Source organism: Balaenoptera physalus (genome assembly GCF_965194825.1).
Source record: "Balaenoptera physalus genome assembly, chromosome: 10".
NCBI classification, from domain to species: domain Eukaryota; kingdom Metazoa; phylum Chordata; class Mammalia; order Artiodactyla; family Balaenopteridae; genus Balaenoptera; species Balaenoptera physalus.
Genome location: NC_138889.1, coordinates 103,833,691 through 103,858,201, shown reverse-complemented (window position 1 = coordinate 103,858,201; position 24,511 = coordinate 103,833,691). Strand labels below are relative to the sequence as shown.

General features: G+C 55.0%; 1 protein-coding gene across 3 annotated transcripts; it reads right to left on the bottom strand.

Moving 5' to 3' along the window:
- Positions 1-3,264: 3,264 nt before the first annotated feature.
- On the bottom strand, positions 3,265-24,005 carry CD5 (CD5 molecule). 3 transcript variants are annotated; one of them, XM_082477528.1, is made up of 11 exons: positions 23,892-24,005; positions 13,023-13,070; positions 10,972-11,283; positions 10,451-10,513; positions 9,871-10,203; positions 7,570-7,863; positions 6,777-6,902; positions 6,009-6,062; positions 4,958-5,077; positions 4,331-4,422; positions 3,265-3,888 (listed from the first exon to the last, which is right to left on the bottom strand). In XM_082477528.1, the coding sequence occupies exons 1-10, from the start codon at positions 23,941-23,943 to the stop codon at positions 4,334-4,336; spliced, it is 1,491 nt and encodes a 496-aa protein (XP_082333654.1). In that variant the 5' UTR covers positions 23,944-24,005; the 3' UTR covers positions 3,265-3,888; positions 4,331-4,333. The 3 variants fall into 3 exon arrangements, with proteins under 3 accessions (XP_082333654.1, XP_082333655.1, XP_082333656.1); XM_082477529.1 differs by having other exon boundaries at positions 3,265-3,730; XM_082477530.1 differs by lacking the exon at positions 6,009-6,062.
- Between the last annotated feature and the right edge of the window lie 506 nt (positions 24,006-24,511).

The window sequence follows — 24,511 nt, the reverse complement described above, 5'->3', positions numbered from 1 at the left end:
TTCAGGGTGCACTGTCCGTCAGCGACTTCACTGGCTAATGACTTGATCCTTGCAGAGCTGGATGGTGGGCAACGTTCTTTGTCTTGCGATTTCTTCGTAGCCTTCAGGATCATGCTCTGCTGAAAGGCCTCTTTGGTTCATGTTCACAAAGCCCCATCTTTCTGAATATTGTCTCTTGAGCTGCTGCCCTCCCCTGCCCCTTCACCCCCGGGGCCTGGCTCTGACAGCATTTCCCTTTCCACTTTTGCCCCGCTTTTTTTCCATCTGAGGCATTTTCGCGCTGGAGCCTGCACATTTGCCTTGTCCTGGCTGGAGAGCTTGGGCGGTGCAAGGCCACAGAGCCCCACTAGGGGGCATGCGAGCCTCAGCGGAGCACAGGTGGGGCCCCATTCTTGCCACCTGCTGGGCTGGCCAGGACTGTCAGCTTGTCCAGGAAGGACCCCCAGCTTGGGTTCGAATCTTCGCACCCGGTTTCTAAACGCGGATAGAGGGGCAGCAGGCTGCTAAACTGGCTGTGGAGCCAAGCGGTTTTCTGCCTTACCCAGCCTGCCTCCCTCTCCAGCTCCCCCTGAGCTCAGCTGCTCATCCTGAGGCCTGGGAGGGCGTCTTCTTCTTTCAGCAGGAAGGGCAGCTTCAGGGGAGTCAGGAGACCAGGTTTCTAATGGACCCCTGAGTCGGCCCTTCCGTTTCCTTCCCTGCAAGGTGACGAGGGCAGGCTGCCTGTGGCTGATGCCCAGAGATGCTGAGAATCACCAGCATTGAATACTCAGCGGGGCTGCACCTTGTATTAACCTTTGATGTGCATCCTCTCAGCAGCCCTTCAACCCCCAAGTTTTAAACAAGGGGAGGAGACTGCAGGGTGGGTAGTTCAGCGGGTCACTCAGCCTGGGGAGGTGGGGACAAGACTTGCACCCGCTCTGATCTGGCTGCAGGGGATCCTCTGAGATGCCACTGTCGTACCAGAAATCATCAGGCTTCAAGAGGCCACAGTCCTGAGAAAAGCTTGGGTAATCTATGCTGCGAATCCCCCTGAACTCCGGTCAAAGGGTTACTGCCCTTTGCCCCCTCCTGAACTCTGACCTTGCCTTGCAAGCGTATCAGGGGCTGAGGACGCAGGACACCAGGGAGAGCTAGGAGACCCCTGGGCTTTGTAGGAAGAAGCTGAAAATCTCACGGGCTGGGGGAGGGGGCACAATCAAGTCGGTGCTTTGGGTTGGTCCCAGAGTGGTGGTCGGGGGTACCAGGGGCCGAAGAGGGGAAGCAGCACTTCCTAAGCGGCTCGGCGGAGAGCTGCTCTAGCTGGGCACTCAGGGCGTGCCACCCCTGCTGCTCTTCCCTCTCCCTCTCCCCAGGCCCTCCGCACCCCTTCCTCCCTGTCCTGCCCCCGCCACATGAAATCACTGGGCGTCCTCTGCCAGACCGCAGTGGGCTTCTTGCTGCCGTGTGGGCTGCACGGGGACAGACCCTAAGTGTCGAGTTCAGAGCCTCACAGAGATTCCTAGCGCGGTGAGAAGGACACTGAGCTACAGCGAGGCCGTTTGAGATGCCCTTTCAGTGCCACTCGCTACCCCCAGACCCTAGCGGCATGACGGGTTTGAAGCTAGACCCGGTCCTTGGTAGTGCGAGGGAGCTTTCCTTTCGGGGTCCCCAGTTTCCTTGACTTAATGTGCAGAGAATGTGCTAGGATCAGGTTGCCCGTGAGGGGCAGGGAGGCAGCATGATTTAGGGGAGTGGGCCGGGGCAGATGAGTGCTGCCCTCTCTGGCTGAGGTAGAGGGTGTATCCTCTGCTCTGCTCTGGGCTGGGGGTGGAGGGGTTGGGGGCCGCAGGCTGGAACGTGGCCCCGGGGTGGGCCCAGGTCACAGCAGGGCATCCTCTGCGGCTCAGGGAGACCGTGCAGTTGGTCATCAGAGGAGCGGCGCCGACCAGCGGCCTGTGGGCTGTGTCTGCCCACCGAGGCTGGAACTCGACAAAGGTGCCTCTGAGGCTGAGGTAGTTCCTATTCAGTTGCTTAACCAAACATCTTTTTGGAAATGCATCACCCAAGCCCACCACCACTTGCAAAACAGTTTTGTAGAGAGACTTTCTGCTCAACGCAGCTCTTTTTTTTGGGGTGGTGTGTTTTTAAGTAGGCCGTGGTGGCTGTGAGGCCACTGAATGGTGGCCAGACTAGAGATTAAAGAGCTTTTATCCGGAAAGGGGCCGGTGAGAGACATTTGGTGCCTCGGGCCCTTTGCCCCTCCCTGAGAGCAGCCTCCAAGTTCCCTTTTGAGGAGCCCCTTCAGTATAGGAATCTCTGCCAGGTGACTCCTGGTACCCAGGTGACTAGGTGTCCCTGTCTCCGGATCCCCTGCATGGTCAGGGGCAGGGCCACACCCCGGGCTCTCTCGGGACCGAGTCCTGAGCAGGGGGTGGGTGAGAGGTCGGTTGGAGGGTGTCAGTGGGGGCAGAGGGCTGGCCAGGCTCTTCTGGCGTGCTTGTGCCACTGCAGCTCCGCGATTCTGTGAGCACCCCCTCGTCCCCACCATATCCTTCTAGGAGCTTCCTTGCTCTTCCAGAGCTGCTTCCGTGGCTCGGACCATTGATATCTCCCAGTGGATGTGGGGCCAAATCGAGTGGAGAAAGGCCCCAGCCCCGAGATGCCTTCTCAGGGCACAGTGAGGCCCGGCCGGTCCTCTCCCTTCACTAGACCCTTAAGTTGCGAGTCAGATGTCCTCCTCTGGCTCGTCGTTAAGGAAACCCAGGCACTGCAGGATTAGGTATGTGTCCAGGCTTGCCGGGGAGTCGAGGGGACTATTTCAGTTAAGGGAATTACTTAACCCACGGGAATGTCCAGTCCTGGTCTCTTACTCTCAGGTTAGAAGGTTAACTGATTGGCTGAAACGACTTGAGCTTTGGACTTTTAACAGCTGTGTGAACCCAAATCCCAAATCGGCTAGGATTTACTAGGTACCCACTTTGTGCAGGGCCCTGAGGTGGCACTGGTGCCCTTTGGACTTGGCAGCCGGTGGTCCCTGCTCTCGGTCAGGTGAGGGGCTGCGAGGGGAGGGGGCACAGAGGGAGGGCTGGCGATGAGGCTCTGGGTTGGGCAGCCACACGTGCTGGCTGCTGTGCTGTGCTGTGCTAGGCGGTCCTGTGTCAGGGCTGCACCCTCTGACCGTGAGGCTGCAGAGCCCCTCGCCCCCTGGTAGGTGCCCCTTCCCAGTGGCACCCCCAGAGGGATCCACAGGGGCGGACCCTGGATTGAGGAGGCCGGGCACTCTAGTTCTCAGGAAGCAGAAAAATCATTATTTACAAAGAACATATTAAACATGCACGAGAGAAATCAGCCCTTGCCTCCCACCACCCCCAAGGTGTGAGCATCCTTGTGGGTCCTCATGAGTCAGAGCTGGAGAAGAGAGCTGAGTCCCACAGACGGGGGAGGGGGCTGCCTGGGTCTGGACCCCGTGAGTCTCTGCTTGGGAGGGATGCTTGCTTCGGGGCTCTGCCCTTTCGCAGCTTCCACACCTGGAGGGGGGCCAGCTGAGCTGCGTTGGGGTCTTCGCCTGGGCTGGTGAAGATGTGGAGAGATGTCCGAGCTGGCCTGCCTCTGCAGGGCAGTAGGATATGTTGGAAAGTCACTTCCATGGTCCTGCCAGACAAGGACCTGGACGTTGTTTTCCAAGCAGTGACTGCAGAGCATTCTCAGGACAAAAGGTCTGGCTCCTGATGTTTGTTCCTGGGTCGCGGTTCTGTGTGGTGAGAAGGAAGTGTGTCGGCGGAGGAAGCCTCATACTCTGGAGATGGTTCAGGGAGGTGGGGGACAGACCCCAAGCCCCCAGCCCAACGTCAGGGGAGAGCGGCTTCTCCTTCCTGCTGGTGTAAGTCCATCAGGATACTCTCAGGGGTGCTTTTTAAAAAAAATCGAGGTATAGTTGATTTACAATATTATGTTAGTTTCAGGTGTACAACATAGTGATTCAAAATGTTTATAGATTATACTCCATTTATAGTTATTATAAAATACTGGCTATATTCCCTGTGCTGTACAATACATCCTCCTAGCTTATTTCTTTTATACATAGTAGTTTGTACCTCTTAAACTTCCCCTGCCCTTAGGGGCTCTTTTATGTAGTCTTCTGAGATGGAGTTTAAGGTCCATGACCCCTCTGCTCAAATGGCCAAATCGGCTCCCGTCGCCTAAATTGCTGATGCTTACTCTTTTCCTTTACAAGAGTCTAGATGCTCATCCCCCAGCCCCCCACCCAGGTCACGGATGGGCAGGGTGAGCAGAGGTGAGGAGCCAGGTGGCTGGCGCTTATCCCCAGCGCTCTGCCGGGGGCCAGGCTCACCTTTTACAGCCTCTGAGCCCCGTGCAGATCATAGTCACTGTCAGAGGAGTTATCGGGCTGGGCGGAGACACGATGCAGGGCCCCTTCCAGAGCTGTGGAAAGAAAGGAGGCCATTTGAGCGGGGTTATCCCTCCAGGCTACACAGAGAGAGCCCCTCAGAGCCAAGAGCCCTGCGGGAGCTGGAAGATCACAGAGGCTTTCTGAGCTGGTGGCTCAACAGCCCTGAAACTGTTGTGATCAAATCGGCGAGTGTCCTCTAATGATGCTGAACGCCAGGCGCCCTGCGGCTTAATTGTCGGCGCCAGTCAGGGAGCATTCGATACAGGGCTCTGCGGGCCACTGATGGATGCTCTGTTCTGCCTCCAAGGGATCCGAGGGGCCTCATTTATTGAGAAACAGGTCCTTTAGGTCACAGCAGTGCTGGGGTTAATGATATCCTGGCACATTCTTCTCTCTAGCCGAGTGGCCCGTTAACGCTGTATCCCGTCCATACCCTGCCGTGACCGGCTGTCAAAGGGGCCGTTTGATCCTCTGCCCCCTGCTCGGCCTCCCTTCTTTCTCCAGGCAATCATGTGACCCTCTGCTCGGCCCCTGCCGTCATTCCTAGGAGCGCCAGCTGCTGCTTACCTGGAAAAGCTGAGATTTGGGAGTTCCTGGGAGGCTGACTGTATTCGTTCTCCAGGTGGGAGGCCGTGGGGTTCTCAGCCTGGGACCGGACAGTCACCGTGTGGTTGCGATGGAAAGACACTGAGCAGATGTGGGAGATAGAATCATTAGACATGATGCTCTGTCCTCCTCCTCCCCAACGAGGGCCCAACTGGAATTTCCTGTTCCCGTTGTGTAACGTGTGGGTGGGGGCCAAGGGCCCCCTGACCTCCTTCAGTGCATCCCTTTTCCCCTTTCTTCCCGGGGAGGTTCGTTCTAGCAGGGCTCAGACTTTTAGAGCAGCTTTGGGTTGGCTGGCAAGCTGACCGGCGGGCAGGCCATCAGTCAGACAGTCAGTCAGTTATCAAACATTCATCAAGCAGGGAATTGGAACACGAGTGATAGGGCAGATATGGTCCCTGCCCTCCTGGAACTGAGGGTCTTTATACTGTAAGAAAGACTTGACAACACAGAGCCTTCTTGAAGGAATTGGCCCTTGACACATAAAGTGGGGGAGAAGGTGGAGTAGAGGCAGGAGGTGGGCTGTGGTTCTACCCACAAAGGGGGCTCTGGCTGTGGCCAGAAGGAGAGAGGATGGAGACCAGGGGTGGGGACAGGGCCGGCTGCATCAAAATGTCTTAAAACTGGCCTTGTAAAGTTGTTGCATGATAAAGGCATTCCATGATAAATCTAGCTTGGACAACCCTTCTTAACATATGTCTGCTTTGGAGATGAACCACGCAAAAATGCCCATGAAAGTTCTGACAAGTCCTGAAGTAAAGAACCGTGTCTAGCTCTGCTTAACTCACTGATTTCCAAGTCTCTTTGATCACGGGGTCCTCTTCTCTGAGTACCACCCGTTAACACCTGTCGCCACAGTCACACCTTAGACGAGCACAGTGGAGCTCAGAGGCCTCAAGCAGCCACTGGCTCTGTCCATGGTCGGCAGTGACCCGTGACCCTGCTCCTCCTTCCTGAGTGCCGTGGCTACTGGCCTGGGCCGAGGGAGGATCCCGCCTCCGGGGCTACTTACTGTTCTGGTTCATTCCCGTCGGGCCAATCCACTGGCGCTGCTTCTTCTGGCGGACTGGGAGACAGACAGGAAAGGCACATCGGGGTGGGGGTGGAGGAGGGGGTTGAGATAGGAGGGGGCAAGGGGAGCGAGAGACAGGGAAGGAGGGAGGAGGCGACAGGTGCATGCTGAAGGGCCGGTTCTCCAGGAGAAACCACCGTGGGGTGTTTAGAACCAGAATTAAGACCTGGGAGGACACCAGGGACCCAGCCATCACTGCCCACCTCTGGCAGTGGGCAGCCTCTCTAATCTCACACCCTTATCTCTGAATGATTTCCTCCCGAGTTCTGCAAGGCCAGGATGATACCCATTACGTTCACAAGGTCTGCGGCCGCCCATTTGTTGTATGAGGAAACCAGAGCTCAGAGAGGAAGTGGCTCGATTAGCTGCTAGGTGGTGGAGCCGGCCTGGGACATGTGTCTTCTGGGGTCAGACCCTCTGGACCCACCACAGTCTAAAGAATGCTCGTACCCTCCCTTTGGGCTGGAGTGGGTCCCAGCTGGGCTCTGGATGTGGGCGAATCAGTGATTTTCCTGACTTTTCTGTTTGTTACTTGGTGCGGAGAAAGGCCGGGGGGCAGGAGAGGGGCAGGGCTGGGTGGTGAAGCAGAGGTGCTCCCAGCCGGCTTTCTGGAGGCGGGAACCCTCCCCTGTGGGGCTCGTGGGCAACCCGTCCAGTCTCCCCACGCAGGGCCTTGAAAGGGAGGAGGTTCGGGGCACCTACACCTACATTTCTTCACCAGCTTCTTGTAGGCGAGAGGGCCACACACGACCAGCAGCACTACCGCGAGCACGAGGGCCAGGATGATGCTTGTCACCGTACCCGCAGCCAGGCCCGCTGGGCTTGAGTTCTGGCCTGCAGGAGGCAGAGCTAGGTCAGTCCCAGCCTGGGAGGCATCAGAACTGTCCGTTCAGCGGCAAGCTCCCGGCTGGCTGGCTGGCTGGCTGACTTCCCCCAGTAATTCACCAGCATGTGCAGAAGGCAGTTTTCTATCTGCTGTCTCTCCACCCATCTCTGAAATTCTCTGCTACCCGTTCATTTATCCACCATTTACTATCTAACAGTTGATCATCCGGCTATCATTTGCCCCTCCTGTGACCAACTCTTTACGTTTCCACCATTTTCCAGTTACTTGTGAGTGATCACCTTGCCATCATATACAAATAGCCATCCATCCATTCATCTCTCTCTTTTCTGTGTTAGTCAATTACCATGAATGTAGCAGATATGTACCCCTCTCCCTTGCTTTCCTATTTTCCATCTGGAAGAGCAGAAGACGGAATGAGGGTTCTGTCATTCATTAGCTGCCTGACAATGACGGCCGGTCTCCTACTGATGGTTCGTGCTCACTGCTGTCTGAGCACTCTTGTCCCCTCTCCCCTCGTTTGTCATCCCTCCATCCTTTCCTAGGGCTCTCTCTTTAGTTCCTGGGGCCTGTTCTTCAGACATGTGCTCATTGACTGAGTCTTAGAAGGAAAATCCAGAACTGCCCTCCACCCACCATGGGCTGGGCCCAACTCACAGGTGACAAACACTCTCTTGCAGTGGGATTTTTTCTGCAGAAGCTGGTGGCACTGGGACAGCTTCCCCGGGGGACAGAAGAACCCCCCGGAGGTCTTCTCGCCGGTGTCCAGCAGCTGGTAGGAGCTGACGTTGCCGCACTGCTGCTCCTGGCACACGTCCTCCCACCTCGCCACGCCCTTGGCTGAGGAGCTATCGCACAGGGCGTCCCACTGCTTGCCCTGGCGCACCTCCACGGAGCCTTCACACGTGCTGCTGCCCCCCACCAGGCGGCTCTGCACCTTGGGCTGGAAATCTGGGGGGAGAGCAATGGGCGGTGAGGTGGCGGGCTCGGCGGGAGCTCCCTGGGCCCCGAGACTGCATGCCTGGCCACTGGGACCCCATGACACTGGCAAAGTGGGGGCCCTGGCAGGGCCCGGCTCTCGGGGGTCTGGGTACCGCGTGAGACTGCCTTCCTTTCTGCCTTTCCCTTCTTCCGGCATCCTCTCTGGCATTTTCCCCATCAAGCCCTGTCCCTGGCACCTCTGGGCAGCTGCAGCAGCTTGGGCACGTTCGGTGAAGAGGCTGGCAGGGTGGCAGTGCCCGTCAGCAACCACCAGCAGGGAGTCGCCCCTCACCCAGGTGACAGTAAGAGGAGTGGGGAAATAGGCTCCACCTGGGTCCGCTTCCCTCTTTGAAACGTCCTCTCATTCTCTTGCTGCTCCTTGAGAGCTGGGAGGGCTTTTCAGAGAGGGGAAACTGAGGCCCAGGGATGGGAAATACCTCCTGCTCTGAGTCCTGGAGATTCGCAGGTGGGACTGAATCCAGGAATCCTGCTGCCCAGGCCTCAAGCCTGGAGGGACCAGCTTTCATAAAAGGACCTGGTCCAACAGAGACTGATTCATTTCTGCTTATCAGGGTTGGGCCTGGAGGCCCACATGTGCTCGGGTTAGAGCGAGTTGTGATCTCAGCAGCTTTGGCCAGTTTCTATAGCAACATCCATCTTCAAAGCTCTAGTAAATCTTCTATTTAGAAAAAAAAATTCAAAGGCAAGACTTCTGGGTATGGTTTTGCAGGTTGTAACCTACAGGAGGGCTCCTAGCAGAGGGGTGGGTGGGCCTGAGAGCCAGCCAGGTTTTCCCATCAGGCCGAGAGATCCTTGGGGGCTGCTTCTGCCTGGAGGGGGCAGCGTCTTACTCATTCACACCATGTGTCCAGTGGTTTGGGGGCATCCCTGCCTGCAGGATAGCCCAGTGGTCCAGAGCAAACGCTTCCCAGATGTGTGCACATGAATCCCTGAGACTTTGCTGAAAGGCAGATCCTGATTAGTAGGTGGAGGGTGGGGCCTGGGCGTCTGTATTCCTAACCAGCCAGATGAAGCCGAAGCTGCTGGTCCAGGACCACACCTGGAGCAGCCAAGGCTTACACAGCAGGCTCTGGAGTGATGCTGCTTGAGGGGAAACCCCAGCTAGTGCTCTATGACACTGAGTAAGAAATTTAACCTCTCTGAGCCTCAGCTTCCTCATCTGTAAAGTGGGGAAAATAATAGCACCCACCTTCTAAGCTTGTTGTGAAAATGAAGGAATGCCCTGACTAGTCCCCAACGTGATGTAAGCACTCAGGAAGTATGACTTCTTAGAGTCTGGACTTCACTAGACCACTTGGTGATAGGAGCCCACTACGTCCCAAGGCATGCTGTGATTATCCTTATTTTGACCTGTGGTCCCTTTCCCCTCAGTTTCCCCATTGATCCTCATTTGGGGATCCCACAGACCAGCCTCTGGGCTCCTGCCCTCAACCACACCGGCATCGCCAGTCTCTTCCGGTTGGTGGCCTGTGACTCGGGAGCCTCCGCAGGAAGCCCTCTGGGGCCCTGCTCTGGCCTTTCTCTACCTGCTGTGCCTCAAGGACCTCCTATGTCTCACCATCGTTCCAACATCATCTGTCCCTGGGATTTATAAACTCCCCTCCTGCAAGGCTGGTTCCCTCCAAGCGCTCCATCCTGCTTGGGCCCTTGACACAAGCCTCAGTCCACCAAAGTCACCAGCAGACCGTGCCTCCTCCTGTAAGTCCTGCCACTTCCCCGTGTGGCAGCTGAGCATTTGGGCTTCTGTGTTACTTTGCAGAGATGCCCGGGGCATTGGGTGTGAGTGTGGCCTCCCCACCCCATGGCCACCCTACCTCTTAGAGGCCAATGATCAGCCGTCCATGTCCCTTGTGTTCTCCGTAGCGCTAGTGCCCTGTGCTGCATGTAGGGCTTTCAGGAACGTGTGGTGACTGACCACATGGGGGCGCCCGTGAGTTTTGGCCCGGTCCCACTCACCAGAACAGATGAGGCCAAGAGCTTGGCCTCCCTCCTGGGGCTGAACTTTTCTGAAGCACTGCTCTACGGAGGCACATCTTCTGTTCTGGATCTTCCACCGGATTGGCAAGGGACCGCTCTCTCCTGGATCTAGTGTCCTGGCTGCCTCGGTCTCTGGCAGAGGCTTCAGGAAAGAACCACACTGGAGGGCTGCACAGATGAGGTTCCCCAGGTCCTGGATCCCGTCCTGGGACTCGATGCCGACGGTGCCACCCAGGCTGCCGCTGTAGAACTCCACCAGGCCTGCACACCGCAGGCCCCCAGGTCGTGCCACCAGCTGCAGCCTGGGAGGAGCTGGGGAGGTGGGGAGGGACCTGAGTGCTGACGACCAGCAGCAGGGCCTTTCTTGCTCTGTGGTTCTAACACACAGACGAGTGAATGGCTGGCCGACGGCCCTGGGAGGTGGTGAGGTCCCAAATATTGGATGGAACATACGCTACAACCTTTCATGCTTATCTGAAATTTAAATGTAACTGAACATCCTGTGTTTTTATTTGCTAAATCCGACACCCTACCCCCAGGGCCCTCAGAATCCTTTTACCTGTGGGCTCCGGAGTGGTCACGGGCGGGGGGCTCGTGGGAAGAGGTGTTGTCCTCAGTGGCTCTGAAAAAAGATGCTCTGGTTAGGGAGGGGGCCGGGACCCTGGGAGGGAGGAGGGAAGAGTAGGGGGTGTGGGGAGAGTTGGGGGCAACAACCGGCCATGTTGAGAAAGACCTGGAACTCATGATGTAAGTACCGCGGGCCCCATTAAGCCCACTTGACCCACATGTTGTGTCTAAGCCTCCTGCGAGGCAGGCAGTACTGGCCCATTTTACAGTTGGGAAAACAAAGGTTAAGAGGAGACAATGAAGTTAACCGTTGGCAGAACCAGCTCCTCGACCTTTTCCATCCCCAGACAGGTGCCAGCACGTCCTCAGTACTCCCCCTCCAGTTCCCCACCAGTGTATGTTTTTGAGAGGGTAGTTGTAAATCGGGGACAGGCCCCAGATCACAGGCGTGGGCAGCCTCCTCGGGGCTGGTGCCCAGGCCCAGGGAACCCACGGGGCCAGCTAGTTACCCACCTAAGCAGATCAGGGACAGAGGGTCCCCCTGGTTTGCCTTGCTGTCGCTGCAGTTGGAGAAGGACCCCAGTTGTCCGCGGCAGGTGATCTGGCTCTGGGGTCGCTTCCCTTTGAAGTGACGGATGTGGGAGAGGAGCAAGGGCTCCCTGCATCGCAGCTTCTGGCAGAGCTTCCAGGCCTGACCGGGGTCCTCCCGGTGGAACGGGCGCAGGCCCCAGCTCTGGCTGTGCACCGTGTACCACTTGTCCTTGTAATTGACCTCCAGATGGCCCTGGCACCGCGAGCCGGAGCCGCTTAGTCTCACTGTGAACCCTAGGGGTCGAAGAGGTGGAGGGGGCAGTCAGGCTGGAAAGGGCCCTCCATGCGGGCCCCTCCCTGCACCTTCCCCGTCTGGGCCCCACCCCTAGCAAGGCTCTCTCTGCCCACGGGCTGCCTGCTTTGCTCCTCCCGTGAGCTTCATCCTATGCGACCTTGCAGTGACTTTCCAGAAACTCAGGCTGATGCAGCTCCTGATCCGGGTGGTCCCTTGAAACCAGGCCAGGAGGATGGGGCTTGAGACCTAGGAGCCCAGGGAACTCCGAGCAGTGAGCGAGGGGCTCTCAGCACCCAGCGTCCTGCAGGATCGCCCCTTCCTGGAAATTCTGTTTCAATACACCCCAGACAGGGCCCGGAGCCTGATTTTTTTCTCTCTCTCTCTAACTTTTATTTTATTTTTTTTCTGTTCATTTTTTTAATTGAAGTCTAGTTGACTTACCATGCTGTGCCAATCTCAGCTGTACAGCAAAGTGACTCAGTTATACACAGACATTCTTTTTTTTAATATTCTTTTCCATGATGGTTTATCCCAGGAGACTGGATATAGTTCCCTGTGCTATACAGTAGGACCTTGTTCTTTATTCATTCTAAATGTAACAGTCTGCATCTACCAACCCTAAACTCCCGGTCCATCCCTCTCTCTCCCCCTTCCCCCCTTGTCTCTAACTTTTAAAATCAATTTTATCGAGGTACAACTTACATACAGGGACATGCACTCATTTTAAGGGCACTTGTTCAATAGGATTTGACAAATGTATACACACCTGTAGCCCCCGCCATGCTCTAGACAGAGAACATGCCCATTACCTGGAAGTTCCCTCATGCCTCTTCACAGTTGATTTCCCTGAATCCAGCCTCAGGCAACCACTGATCTGCTTTCTGTCACTAGAGATGAGTTCTGCCTGTTCTCAAATGTTACATAAGTGGGATTGTACAGCAGGAACGATCTTGCTAGAGTTTGGAGCTAGGATGCCATTGCAGGCTTCCAGGTCCCCGCCCAGGGCCTACCAAGCCCTCTGTGGCCCCTTCTGGTTGCCTGGTAGCTTCATGAGATCCTCTCGCCACATTTATCACCAAATAAATTCAGCATGATGTTATCTCAGGAAATGTGAAAAAGAGAGGTCTGTGGTGAAGTGAGTCTGGGAACTGCTGAATCTGAAAATGCTTAACAGAGTTCCTCATTGCAGGACTTCTCAGAGCCTTTACTAGGCCAGTGTCCTCTGTCAGGAGTCTGCAGTGGGTGATGTAGTGTTGCCTACCCTTCGTCCAACGAGTTCTGTGGAACCCTGTTTGGGAAACACTAGCCTCTAGGATTAAAGTCCAACCTCTAAGGCAAGACATTTCACACACTTTACAATCTGGTGCAGCCTCTCTCTGCAGCCCCAGCTGCAAATGTCTCTGGCCAGGGAGCATCTGGCAGGATGGGGCAGGAAAAGGACTTTGCAAGGTGCATTTATGGCCAGTATCTTTTCTGTGCCTGGTGAGTGGGCCATAATAATAATTAGCATGACACCTAGCATTTGTGGGGTGCTTTACAGCCAGCCATCTAGGGCATCTATCTGCAAATGGGCCTCTTAAGCGTGCGTGCATGCATGTGTGCATGTGTAGGGGGTGTGGGCTGCTCCCTCTCTCTCTCTCTCTGTAAGGTGGGATTCGCTCCGACGGAGGGATGGCAGGTCCCCCTAGAGCCTGGTGGAATCGTTCCACGCCCCCCTCTCCACGTGACTCTTCCTTACCTTGGTCCTCTAAGTTGAACCCTCTGAGGCCTCTGAGGCAGGAAGTGACTGCAGAAAGGAGAGAAGAGGGTCAGGAAGGGAAGTGTCTCTTCTGCTTCGCCTCACCTCTACTCACAGCCTGATCAATGGCCCTTTTGCCTCCAGCCATTGTCGTGGGCTTCAGGGGCAGGGATTTTCATACTACAGATGGCAACCCTTAGGCGGGTCGTGAAACCAGTTTAGTGGGTTGCAACCATCAATTTTCCTTCTTGTGTTAAAACTTTACTTTTTAAATGAACATGCAGTAAATTCCATTTTCTTTTAGTGCACAATTCTGTGAATATGAACACATACACAGATCTGCATAATCACCGTAACCATCAAGGCGTACTACAGTCCCATCACCCCCCAAAATTTCCTCGTGCTCTCTCTCTGTAGTAATATGCAGCATTGCAACCACCAATTTTTAAAAAATCATGTAGTAACACAACCATCAGTTTTTAAAAAACTGAAATGGACTAGAATAGAGAATGTCAGAATGCATCGTGTTTTGTGAGGATAAGCCTCACTTTGTGTGTGTTGGGTGGCAATATAAAAACATCCTGAGTGTTGCTTTCAATCAAAAAGAGTTTGAACGTCATAGTTCTAGAGAGCTGAGAAATGAGCCAGAATGGGAACCCAGAACATTTGTTACTTTCTAGAATTCCCAAGGCAGGTTAAGAATGATAGCAATTTCTCTTTAACAGCTCCCAGTTCTAGAGGAGGAAATCAGAGCTCAGGGAGGCAGAGGGGCTTGCCCAAGATCACACGGTCAGTTGGTGAAGGAGCCCAGTGGACTCGGGTCTGGGGGGAACTGGCCTCCCCTCTGTCCTGGCTCCTGCCTGGGCCCCTTCAATAGGAATGTGGGCCATTGGGCAGTCCCGCCTCCTCCCAGCCTCGTCTGACTGTGGAGCAGGGGCGGAGGGGTATCAAAGTGGCTCGTTGTCTGTGGCCGGCTCATGTGTGGCTGGGGCAGAGGTTTGATCTGAGTGGAGATGGGTTGGGTGGCACGCCTGTATGGCCTCAGAGCCCACCCTCCATGTTCGCTGCCCGGCTTTATCAGTCGTGGAGCAAGTGTTTGGTTTCCATCTGCCCCAGGGCTTGCTTCTCAGTTGGGAGCTGGGGACAGCATCGGTCAGGGTGAGTACTTTATATAGTAAATGGCTGTGTTTAAGTTTCTTTTGAGAAATTGTTGCTGGGTGTAAAAAGTCCCTTTTTTGCCTGAGTGTTCTGAAGCTGGTGGTAGAATTTTAAGGGGAGTCATGCCCCACCAGCCTGCCCTCTCCCTCCAACTAAGACTCCTTGTAATTAAGTTGTGGCCTATGGTAAGTTTCTTCCATCTTGGCAAGAGCCCGCCATGGTTGCCCCGGGAGTCCTGGGCCTTGGAAGGGGAAGGTATTTCTCACACAGAGGGCATGTCGGGTCCAGAGCAGAGGCCAGAGCTCTGGCCTGGGTTGGGAGGGGGTTGACCAGCTGTCAACCATCTGATCTATTGCAATGGGCAGGGCAGCCTCAGGAGGACATGGTGGAGATGCCCGGCTAGCTTGGTGAGAGAGGAGACAGGGGGCCCTTTGTCCTGCCCTCAACTCTCACCCCTGACCTTTCACTCCTACCTCCCTCCGTCCCAGTTCCCAACATGAATGGGGCTGTACACCTTTAGGGATTCATTTCTTTGGCTAAACCCTGAGGGCACTTATGGGGATAGGGGACCCAAAGATCCACCCTTTGGTGCTGAATGTTGCAGGATAGGTTTTCTGGCACTGATGCCTTTCTCTGGGTCTGAGTACCAGCTCTGCCTCTTCCTTAGCCCCTGTGAGCCTCAGTTTCATGGTCTGCAGTATGGGAGCAAGAAAAGGACCAGCTTCATAGCGATGTTGTGAGGATGAGATGAAATAATCTATGCAAAAGACAGCCCAGTGCCTTCCTGGCCAGCGTTCAGTGCTCAGAGCTGGTGTTGCTGGTTGTGGAGCTGGCTGGGCCCGGGGCAGTGGTGGGCAGGACTGCAAGCTGCCTGCTGGGGAGTTTTCCCAGGGGCAGGCATCCCTGTCTGGACGCTTGGAGAGCCAGATCACAGGTCTCGCCACCTCCCTTTCCCACCCGGGATCTTCACAGTTCCAAAGTCACCACAGTCAACGTCCGTTAACAGCAGCTACCAATTATTGAACGCCTACTGTATACTCAGCACTGGGCGAGGGGTCCTTACAGATATCGTTCATCTTCCACACGGCCCCACAATTTCAGTTGAATATGTTCACAATATAGCTGTCGGGAGAGGCAAGTGCCCTGTCCCGGGTAACACCGCCAGCAACTGGCAGGGCCTGGATTTGAACCACGAGTATGCCTTCCAAACCCATCTCTCTGCTTTCTGCCATCCAGTTGGGCCTCCAAAGTGTCAAATTCAGGGAATGAACAAATGAACAAATGAGCAGAAATGAACATGACCTTGACCCTGACCCTGGTGCTGGAGTCCCCAGACCCTGAAGCCCCTGGGGACAGGGACTGGGCCTGACCATCCCTGTAGATCTCACACAGAACAGCCAGAGAACATTCTCAGGAAAGACTGCACAACATGAGAACCAAGAAAAATTCTAAAAAAGAAAATGCTCTGTGGGGAAAAGGCATCTACGCATTCCAGGGCTTCGCCTCCCTCTGGGAGCCTGACTGGCCTCAGGTGAGCAGCATTTCTTGTCTTGTCCCTCCATCACCGTCACTGTCACCACCACCATCGCCATCACCACCATCACCATCACAACCATCAACACAGTCACTGTCACCATCACCACTGCCACCATCATCGCCATCACCATCACTGTCACATCATCATCACCATCAACACAGTCACCGTCACCATCATCAACACCATCACCAACACCGGTACTGTCACCATCACCATCATCAACACAGTCACCGTCACCATCATCAACACCACCACCACCACCGGTACTGTCACCGTCACTGTCACCGTCACCATCATCAACACCATCACTATCACCATCGTCACCATCACTGTCACCATCGCCATCACTATCACCATCACCACCATCACCACCACCACCACCACCATTACCATCATCAACACTTTTATCGTCGTACTTTCTCCTAGGCATTTTTATACATTAACTCTCTCAAACCTCACCACAGCTCTGTGAAGTTGGCACTATTATTTTGATCTCCATTTTATAGATGAGGGAACAGAGAGATTAACTAACTTGCTAAGCAACCGATGAAGAGTGGGCCCAGGACTCCAAGCCAGGCCATCTGGCACACAGTCTGTGCTTTTGACCGCCGGGCCGAGCTGCCTCCCTTCCCTTCAGAGGGAAGGCTGCCACGGCCTGCTCCGTGTTTCACCAATTCCTGCATGTTCCCGCCGCGCAAACCTGATGAAGGAGAGTGAACTTGTGATTCCCTTCAGTCAGTGAAACATACTGTGGGAAGACTTTCCATGAACTTGCTGTGTGATCTTGGCAAGTCACTCAACCTCTCTGGGCTTGGTCTCCTCGTCTGTAAAGTCAGGAAGTTAGAGTTCACCCTCCCTCACCTTCCTTTCGGTTCAAACTTCCATGATCTCTAATCTTCAGCTCCTGACGTGGCTCAGCGGCAGGCAGGCAGGCAGGCGTGGGCACGTGAGACGTGTGACTGACTGGGAGCCTTCCTGGGTGCTGCTTCTTCCTGTCTGGCCGGGGATCCGTTCACGTTTTGATTGTCCACAACTTACTTTCATTCTTTTAGCTGCTTCTCACAGGGATCAGATCAGGGTTCCCCTGAACCCTGCTGGCTGTGCTCGGGGTCCCTCTGACCCCCTCCCTGGCTACAGCTTAGCCCGGCCCCTGCGTGCAGCCCCGAGGCCCAAGGCTTTGCTGCTGCAGAAACTGCAAACAGAAGCCTGGGGACCCTCGATACCAAGAGGGATGGGAGGCACAGAGCATCCTGCCATTCCCCAGTCTCTCACCCAACACCACATGCCGAGCAGCTGGGGCCAGGCCCCTTCCCTCCCCTGCCAACCTTTCCTTGGAGGCCCCACTACTTAGGGCTTAGACTGGCCAAGCCAGGGAAAGATCAGGGCCAAAAATCCAGAGAGACAGTAGGAAGTCTTTTTCACTCTCCCCGAGACCCTCTCCTCATCTCTGCCTTTGCAGAGATTTAACCATTTTGACTCTGCCTGCCCTGACGAGGTCTCAGTGAGGAGTAAATGAATTCCTGAAAGAGGCTCTGAGACATTTACGTGCTCAACCCCTCCCTCCCCTCTCCTCTTGCATCCCCCCACATTCTGGATGCTTCTCTCTTTGGCTCCCTGTACAGCAATACTCTGGGCCACGTCAGGCCACATCAGGCCACAGATGAGTTTTATTTGCTCAGTGTTATAATTTTTTTTTCTGGAGCCCATTGTTTTGAAAGGTTTCTTTCTGTTTTGTTTCTCTTCTTTTTTTGGCCGTACTGCGCCGCCTGCGGGATCTTAGTTCCCCAACCAGGGATCAAACCTGAGCCCCCCTGCAGTAGAAGCACAGAGTCTTAATCACGGGACCTCCAGGGAAGTCCCTTACTTTTCTTTTTTTAAAAAAAAATCCCAAGATCCAGATGTTTTTGAAAAACAATATGCTCTGGCCACGCGGGGCTGCATCCCATGAGCCCCCAGGGCAGCCTGTTCTGTCCTGGTTTGCCAGTGCCCTCGGGGCACCCTACTGTCACCCTGCATCTGGAGAGCCTCAGCTTCAAACACATGATGGTTTCTGCAGTGAAACATATGAATTTTCACACTAAGTGGGATGTGTCAAGATTATAAATAGTCTCCTATTCATTCAGGTCAGGATTTGCCTGTAAGCGTTTGCCAGAAATTTGCAAATTTGGGGGGGTTTTGGAATTGCAGATGAACGTTGGTGAACCTGTATTATCAGTCTCACTTTGCAGCAGAGCCAGAACTTGGCCCAGGCTGCTGGTTTCAGAGCTTGTACCCTTGATGCCACCTCTGACCCACTCACGGGCCTGCCTGGACCCGTGAGCACCTATGCTCGCAGCCCTACACACTGAGAAATGGAGGCAAGAGTGTGGCCTGCCGAGGGTCCAGGGGGCACCGGGGTCCCAGGGAGGAGCTGGGACTTTCCTGATGATAATAATAGTGACAGCGACCTCTTACCCCGCACAGACCCCAAGGGTTTTTCACGGGAGACCCCATTTCTTCCCGATAGCCTCAGTCAGGGGGGCTGTCATCACTCTGTTTTCCGGATAAGGAAACTGACAGACTGATTTAGTGCGGTTTGGAAGCCTGATGTTCCATTTTTTCCATTAACGGTGATTCCCTTTAACAGCCCATAACATTCTTATCAATTTACAGCAAACACAATATGTCGACTGCCTTTTGGGGGCATTCTGGATTTTCCTTCCCTCATCCTCTGCTGAGAGGCTGACTCGGAAGGCCAAGAACTCCGCTTTTCTGAAACGACTCTCATCAGTGGAGCTGTGTTAACCTGAATCTGTATCAGGGCTTCAGGGAAACGAAGATCACAAAGGGCCCAAATTCCGTTTCTCGGGTTGAGCACCAGATGAAGTGGTTGGTTTTTGATCAGGAGCCTTTTTATGTGCAAAACTTGTAGAAAATCACACTGGGCTTATGCCAGGAGGAGCCTGGGGGCTGGAGCCTGCAGAAGGAACAGCGGATTCAGGTCTCTAATCTCGCTCACCCGGGGTCTGCGCCGATGAGCGATAGTGAGCAGCTTGTGGGCAGAGTGGCCTTCGTATCTGAATTGCAATTCCACGCTCTCCCTGGCGGCCTCGTGTGTCTGATTGAATTTGCATGAGTTTCACGCCACCGTACGTGACTCCAGTGTCACAAGGACAAGGCCTCCTTTCTGTTCAGATCTTCACATATCCCAAAGCCCGCACAGGGGCTCGTCCTTTCCATGCACAGCCCTGTGAAGAAGGGACCGAGCTCACCCCTATTTTCAGATCAAGAAACCGAGGTTCAGAGAGGCTCAGTGACTTGCCCAAGGTCACACAGCTCGCTGGTGGTAGGGTCGGTGCAGAAACCCCGTCACCATCACTTGACGGGGCCCCATGGGGCTCTACCACTGGGAGACCCCAGAGCCCGCTCGCCCATGGTACAGAAGGGGGAAACTGAGGCTGGGGAGAGGGAGGAGCTCACTCCGGAGGGGAGTCGGTGGCAGTACAGGGGACCCTTGCTGCCTCTGCCAGTTGCCACCAATCTGCTATCCTGTTTCTACCACATCTCTCCCAGCTGTGCCCCAGGGAGAAGGGAGTATCAGGGTCCCTGTGGGAGCCGTGTGGGTCAAGCCCCCCCAGGGGTACATAACAATGATGAGGGCAGGGGTGGTGACAGTAGCAGTTATAGAGGAAGTGATACAGGGCCACGATTCCCTATCTGCAATTCAAAGTCCGAAACCAAAAGTCTTTACTGATGCATTTGGCAGGAAGGCATTTGTGTCTTCAGCGTGCGAATTCGGTTTCACTGCAGAAGTGGGAATGTGTTTGATTATGGCCTGTTGCCCGGTCTGGAAAATTCTGGGTTCCCAAATGCATCTGGACAGAGGCTCCAGATAAGGGCTTGTGGACCTGGAGAGGCGAGAGTTCCCATTTCTCTCCAGGTCACTCTGCCCCCTTTCTCCTCTGCTTGGCCCCTGGGTGCCTTGAGTTCATTGGAGAAAACGTTCCGTGCTCATGGAGGCCTCCACAGCTGCCTCGCCACCAGCCTGTGTGTGACGGCCCCTCTGCCTGCAGCCGTCCTCCCCGGGCCCACATAGCATGGTGCAATCATTCATTTCCTACATGTATTTACTCAAATATTTTCTCGTGAGACCCACTGCAACCTCCTGGGATACAGCATGGCCCCCGAGCTCCCAATCCCCAACCTCACATCACTTCATGACCTCCTAACATCCATATGATCATTGATTTAGCTTCTCTCCGTCTGTATCCCCATCACACCCCAACTACGATGTCAGATGCACCTGGACAGGAATTTTGATTGTTCATTGCTGTGTCCCCAGCACTTAGAACAGTACTTGGCACATAGTAGGTTCTCAATAAATACTTGCTGTCTGAATGAATGAATGGACCAGATTGAATGATAGCAATTATCCTTTGAGAGGGGCACAGTGGTTATCCCCATTTTATAGATGAGAAGGCTGAGTCTCAGAGGGGTGTTCTTGTCATTTGTGAGTGGCCAAGCAGAAACTGAACACAGATCTGCGTTGCTCCAAAGCCCCACAGGCCTTCACACATGTCTGCACGCAACACAGGCACACATATAGCAGGTACACACACAGCACACACACACACATGCTCACCAGGCACCCACAGGCACCCACATTGATGCACACAGAATAGGTGTTCAATCAATTTTGTTGGGTGGAGTTGAAGTCCCTCCCTGGTCCCCTGGTCACTGCAGGGAAACCCCTCTGAACTGTAGGCGCTGGTCAGAGTGACCAGAGGGGCCAGTGCCAGCCCCTGAGCCCCCAGGTCCCTCTGCTACCTGCTGGGAGTTGGGAGCTCGGGGTTGCTGGGGGCCTGATTCTTTGCAGCCAGAGCCAGCAGGGGCCTCAGCTCTGCAGGCTGGGGCCGCGGGCCGGATGGCGGGCTCACACTGGGCGTCCCCTCTCCTCTCCTCTACTGTGGATGCCCAGGCCCCCTCGGCCTGTCCTGCCCGTTGCCTTCACCCTAGATGTCCCCTCTGCCTGGGACACTCCTCCCACTTTTCTCTGCCTGGCTGGCTCCTTCCATCATTCGGGTCTCAGACGAGACATCACCTCCTCAGAGAGGAGCCCCTCAGACTGTGAGCCCCTTCGAACGTGAACTTGGTAAGTGAGTCTCAGCCATTGCTGTTTCCTTCGTTGCACTGATCACAATATTTAGAAATTTGTAAATATTTCGGGTGCGCCCTCCATGAGGGTGGACTCCTGTGTGGTTCACGGCTGTATCCCCAGAGTTTTACGCAGAGCTGGACACATAGTAGATGCTCAATAAATGTATGCGGATGAATAAATGAATGAATAACTAGCCTGTGCAGGAGGATTGGGGGAGAGAAAGACTGATGGCTAGGCTCGAGTCCTCCCCACCAGGTCCTGACTCACCTTGCTTCTTGCTGACTCTGATAATAATAATAATAAATTTATATAATAAATAAATTTATGTGATAAATTATATAATAAATAAATTTATATAATAAATGAATTTATTATTATTATTAATGCTTACTGAGCACTTAAACAAACTAACATTCCTATTAAAGCTCTGTATTCATTGATTCATTTAATCCTTATAAATCGCTATGAGGATTATTATCCTATTATTAATTATAATTATAATTATTATTATTATTATCGCTATGAGGATTATTATCCTATTATCCTATTATCCTATCCTATTATTATCCTATATCCTATTATCCTATCCTATTATTATCCTATTATTATTCCAATTTTGCAGAAGAGGAAACTGAAGCTTACAGAACGGGTCCATGGTCACCCAGCTGGCAAGGGGGGACCAGAATTCAAACTGCTAAATCCGTGACTTTCCCAAGCCTTAGTGCCAGCTTCTGGAGTCCCGGTGGCTGGGCCTGAGCATCTGGGCAGTGATCAGGGCTGCCTCCGTGCCCCACCTTCAGCAGGTGAGCCCTGGGCAGGTTGGAGCTCAGGGCAGCTGCAGAGGGAAGCAGGCTGTGGGCATCTTCATGTACCAAAGGTCCCCAAGCCATGGGCACAAACTTGATGGCCAGCCAAGAGGCCGCGGTGTTCCCAGGGCTCTGGCAGTGAAGCATCTCTACTTGGAATGTCTTGAAGGGTGCCTGTGCTGTTTGCCCCCAGCCGCAGCCCTGGCCCTAGGTGTCCCCAGCCCTTGGTGGCTGCCTGTCTGCTGGTGGTGGTTTTGTCCTGCAGCCATTTTCCTACTTGTGGGAGTGGCTTCGGTGTGTCTTTGCTCTTGGCTAGGGGTACAGAGGAGCCTCCATGAGAGCAGGAGCACTGGGCTGGGGTGGGCTCTGCAGCTCACTAGCTGCTCCCCCTGGATCTCAGTTTTCCATGCTGTAAAATGGGGACAATGGGCCCACCTGCTTACTAGGCTGTTGTGAAGCTTTCAGAAGAAAATGGCTTTAAAAGTATTTCTTAAGCTGTGACCCGCTGAACAATAGGAATGTTTGTTATCCACCAGTTACACACACACACACACACACACACACACACTGGGAATCCTGTGCTCCTGGGCTTCCAGATGGTTCCCATACTCTGGTGAAGGCACTGCCTCCAAGGCTTCCTGACTCTGGGCTCCATTAGGCCTAGTCCTACCAGGAGCCTCGCCACTGATGGGGTTCAGGGGGAGGCCAGCAGAGCAGGACTCCACCCCAACTCCCAGGGGGCTTGGCTAGACTCCTGCCCTGCTGGGGTCAGAGGCCACAGGTGAGGGGTAGGTGGGGAGCTTAGGGGCCTGGTCCTTGGAATCTCCAGGGCCAAGGAGGCCACAGCAGCTCCTCAGGAGGGCCCCGTAAGCAGCGGGGTCCATCCATCAGCCTCTGCCCTGGGGACAGAAGGCACTTTGTACCTCCTGCAGCTCCATGGAAGAATAGCTATGAGAACATGTGTGCACATGTGCCATCGCCACATGCATGGGAGAAGGCAAGTCTACATTTGGAGGCCATGTTTTGCCCATGAAAACACACACACGTACACACACACACACACACCTCTCACACACACATACTCACACCTACACAGCCGTTTTCTAGGAGGGACTGAGGCCCCCCACTAGGCAGGCAACGTCCCCAAGTCCCTTCCCTCCAAACTGGGAAGCTGCAAGCTGCCGCCTGTTCTCACCTGTTCCTGTCCCGAGTCAGTCACCTCTCTCACCCTGCCACACCTTCCAAAGCCTTGAGAAGTGGTCAGATCTTACCCAGTTCACTCCCCCTGCATTTTATAAATAAGGAGATGGCGGCCCGGAGCGGCTCGGACCTATCTGAGGTCCTACATGGCCAGGCTTAGGCCCCAGGGCTCAGGTCCCGAAGTACACTGCCCCCCGCCCTCCCCTCCCCCCCTGCTCAGGCTCCTCCCCACTGGCCAGTGTCGGTGACGCCCCAGCAGCAGGGCTCCGGTCCTGAACTAGCGTCCCAAGGCCTCAGGGATGGAGGACTGCCCTTTCCACCGTCTCCCCTCCAGCAAACAGTAGGCCCCAGACTCACCCACCCCTAACCTTATCCCCAGACAGCCTCTCCAGAGGCCCCAAGTCAGTTCTACAGTGGCCCCCGGGGAAGTGTTCAGAAGCCCCTCCTCTGGGTCTGGAGTGACAGTAGACCCACACCTGGCTGGCAGGCCTGGCTGAGACCCCCTCTGGGATGAAACCAGAGTGACTAGGGACTAAGGTGTATGTCTTTGCCATCTGCTCGACTGTGATCCGGTCCCCACCCTGCCCTGGCCCGCTCTGCCCAGAGCATATCAGAACTGCCCAGGAGATGGTGAGTTTCCTGTCCCTGGAGGCATCCAAGTAAAGGCTGGACACTCAGGAGGTGAGGGGGGGTAGCTGCAGAGGGAAGCCGGCCTTGAATGAGGGCTGGACAATTTGATTTCTAGGCTGAGGGTCTGATCTTGGCATGGATTCCACCTTGAAGGGGACAGTAAGGTCCCCAACAGTGCAAGAGATAAGCAGAGGTGGGGCCCTGGGGGTGGGACAAGCAGGGCCAAGAGCTGAGCTGGGGCTGGGGGAGAAGACAGGGATCCTGGTGGCCCCAACCCTCTGTGGTGCTCCAGAGAGGTGACATGCGGATCTGAGTCAGACTGAGGGGATCTGACTCTGGCATCTTCTTCTCTGTACCCTGAGCCCCGGTACCCCAGCAGACACCCCAGAAGGGGTACTCACCCAGCAGCCCTAGCAGGTACAGGGCGGCCAGTGGCGGATGCTGAGACCCCATGGGCGCGGCCTCCTCCTGCCTCAGCCTCGGCAAGCTCGGTCCCTGTAGGTGAGGGTGTCTGGCCCTGTGTCTGCCGCTCCGGGAGAAGGGGGAGGGGCGGGCAGGCTTATGCAGGGGTGGGACAAGGGAACAGGCAGTGTGGGGCCTGTGTCATCGTGTTTGAAGTTGAAACTGTCAACTTCCTCCTGGGTAAAACCAACTGCCCCAGTTCGAATGGCGGCCCCGGTCTCTGCCAGCTTCCTGCCCGGGGTGCCTAGGCCTGGGGCAGTGCCCTGACCCCGCCATGCTGGGACAGGGCTGCGGCCTGGGGGAGCCCTGAGCCGGGCCGAGGGGAGGGAGGCCTGGGGGGGGGGCGTTGGGAGAGACGGGGGACACGTCCCACCGAGAGGTCTCTGAGCTGTGCTGGGGTGATGAGTGAGAGGTGGGAGGTGGTGGGCACCGCCCCAGTCCTTGCATCAGACTCAGCGATGAAAAACCAAACCAAACCCTCCATCTCTGCTAGCGGGATGAGGTAGGAGTTGGAGGTGAGTCCCCGCAGGTGGCATTTCACGAGCAAGCACAGGAGCGG

Bases quoted from the DNA above. Each gene is read 5' to 3' on its own strand.
- CD5 (XM_082477528.1), bottom strand. From the start codon at position 23,943: ATGGGGTCTCAGCATCCGCCACTGGCCGCCCTGTACCTGCTAGGGCTG. The intron at 11,284-13,022 runs GTAAGGAAGAGT...TTCGACCCCTAG, and splicing joins GTTCAACTTAGAGGACCAAG to GGTTCACAGTGAGACTAAGC. The intron at 7,864-9,870 runs GTGAGTGGGACC...CTCTCCCCCCAG, and splicing joins TCTTGGCCTCATCTGTTCTG to ATTTCCAGCCCAAGGTGCAG.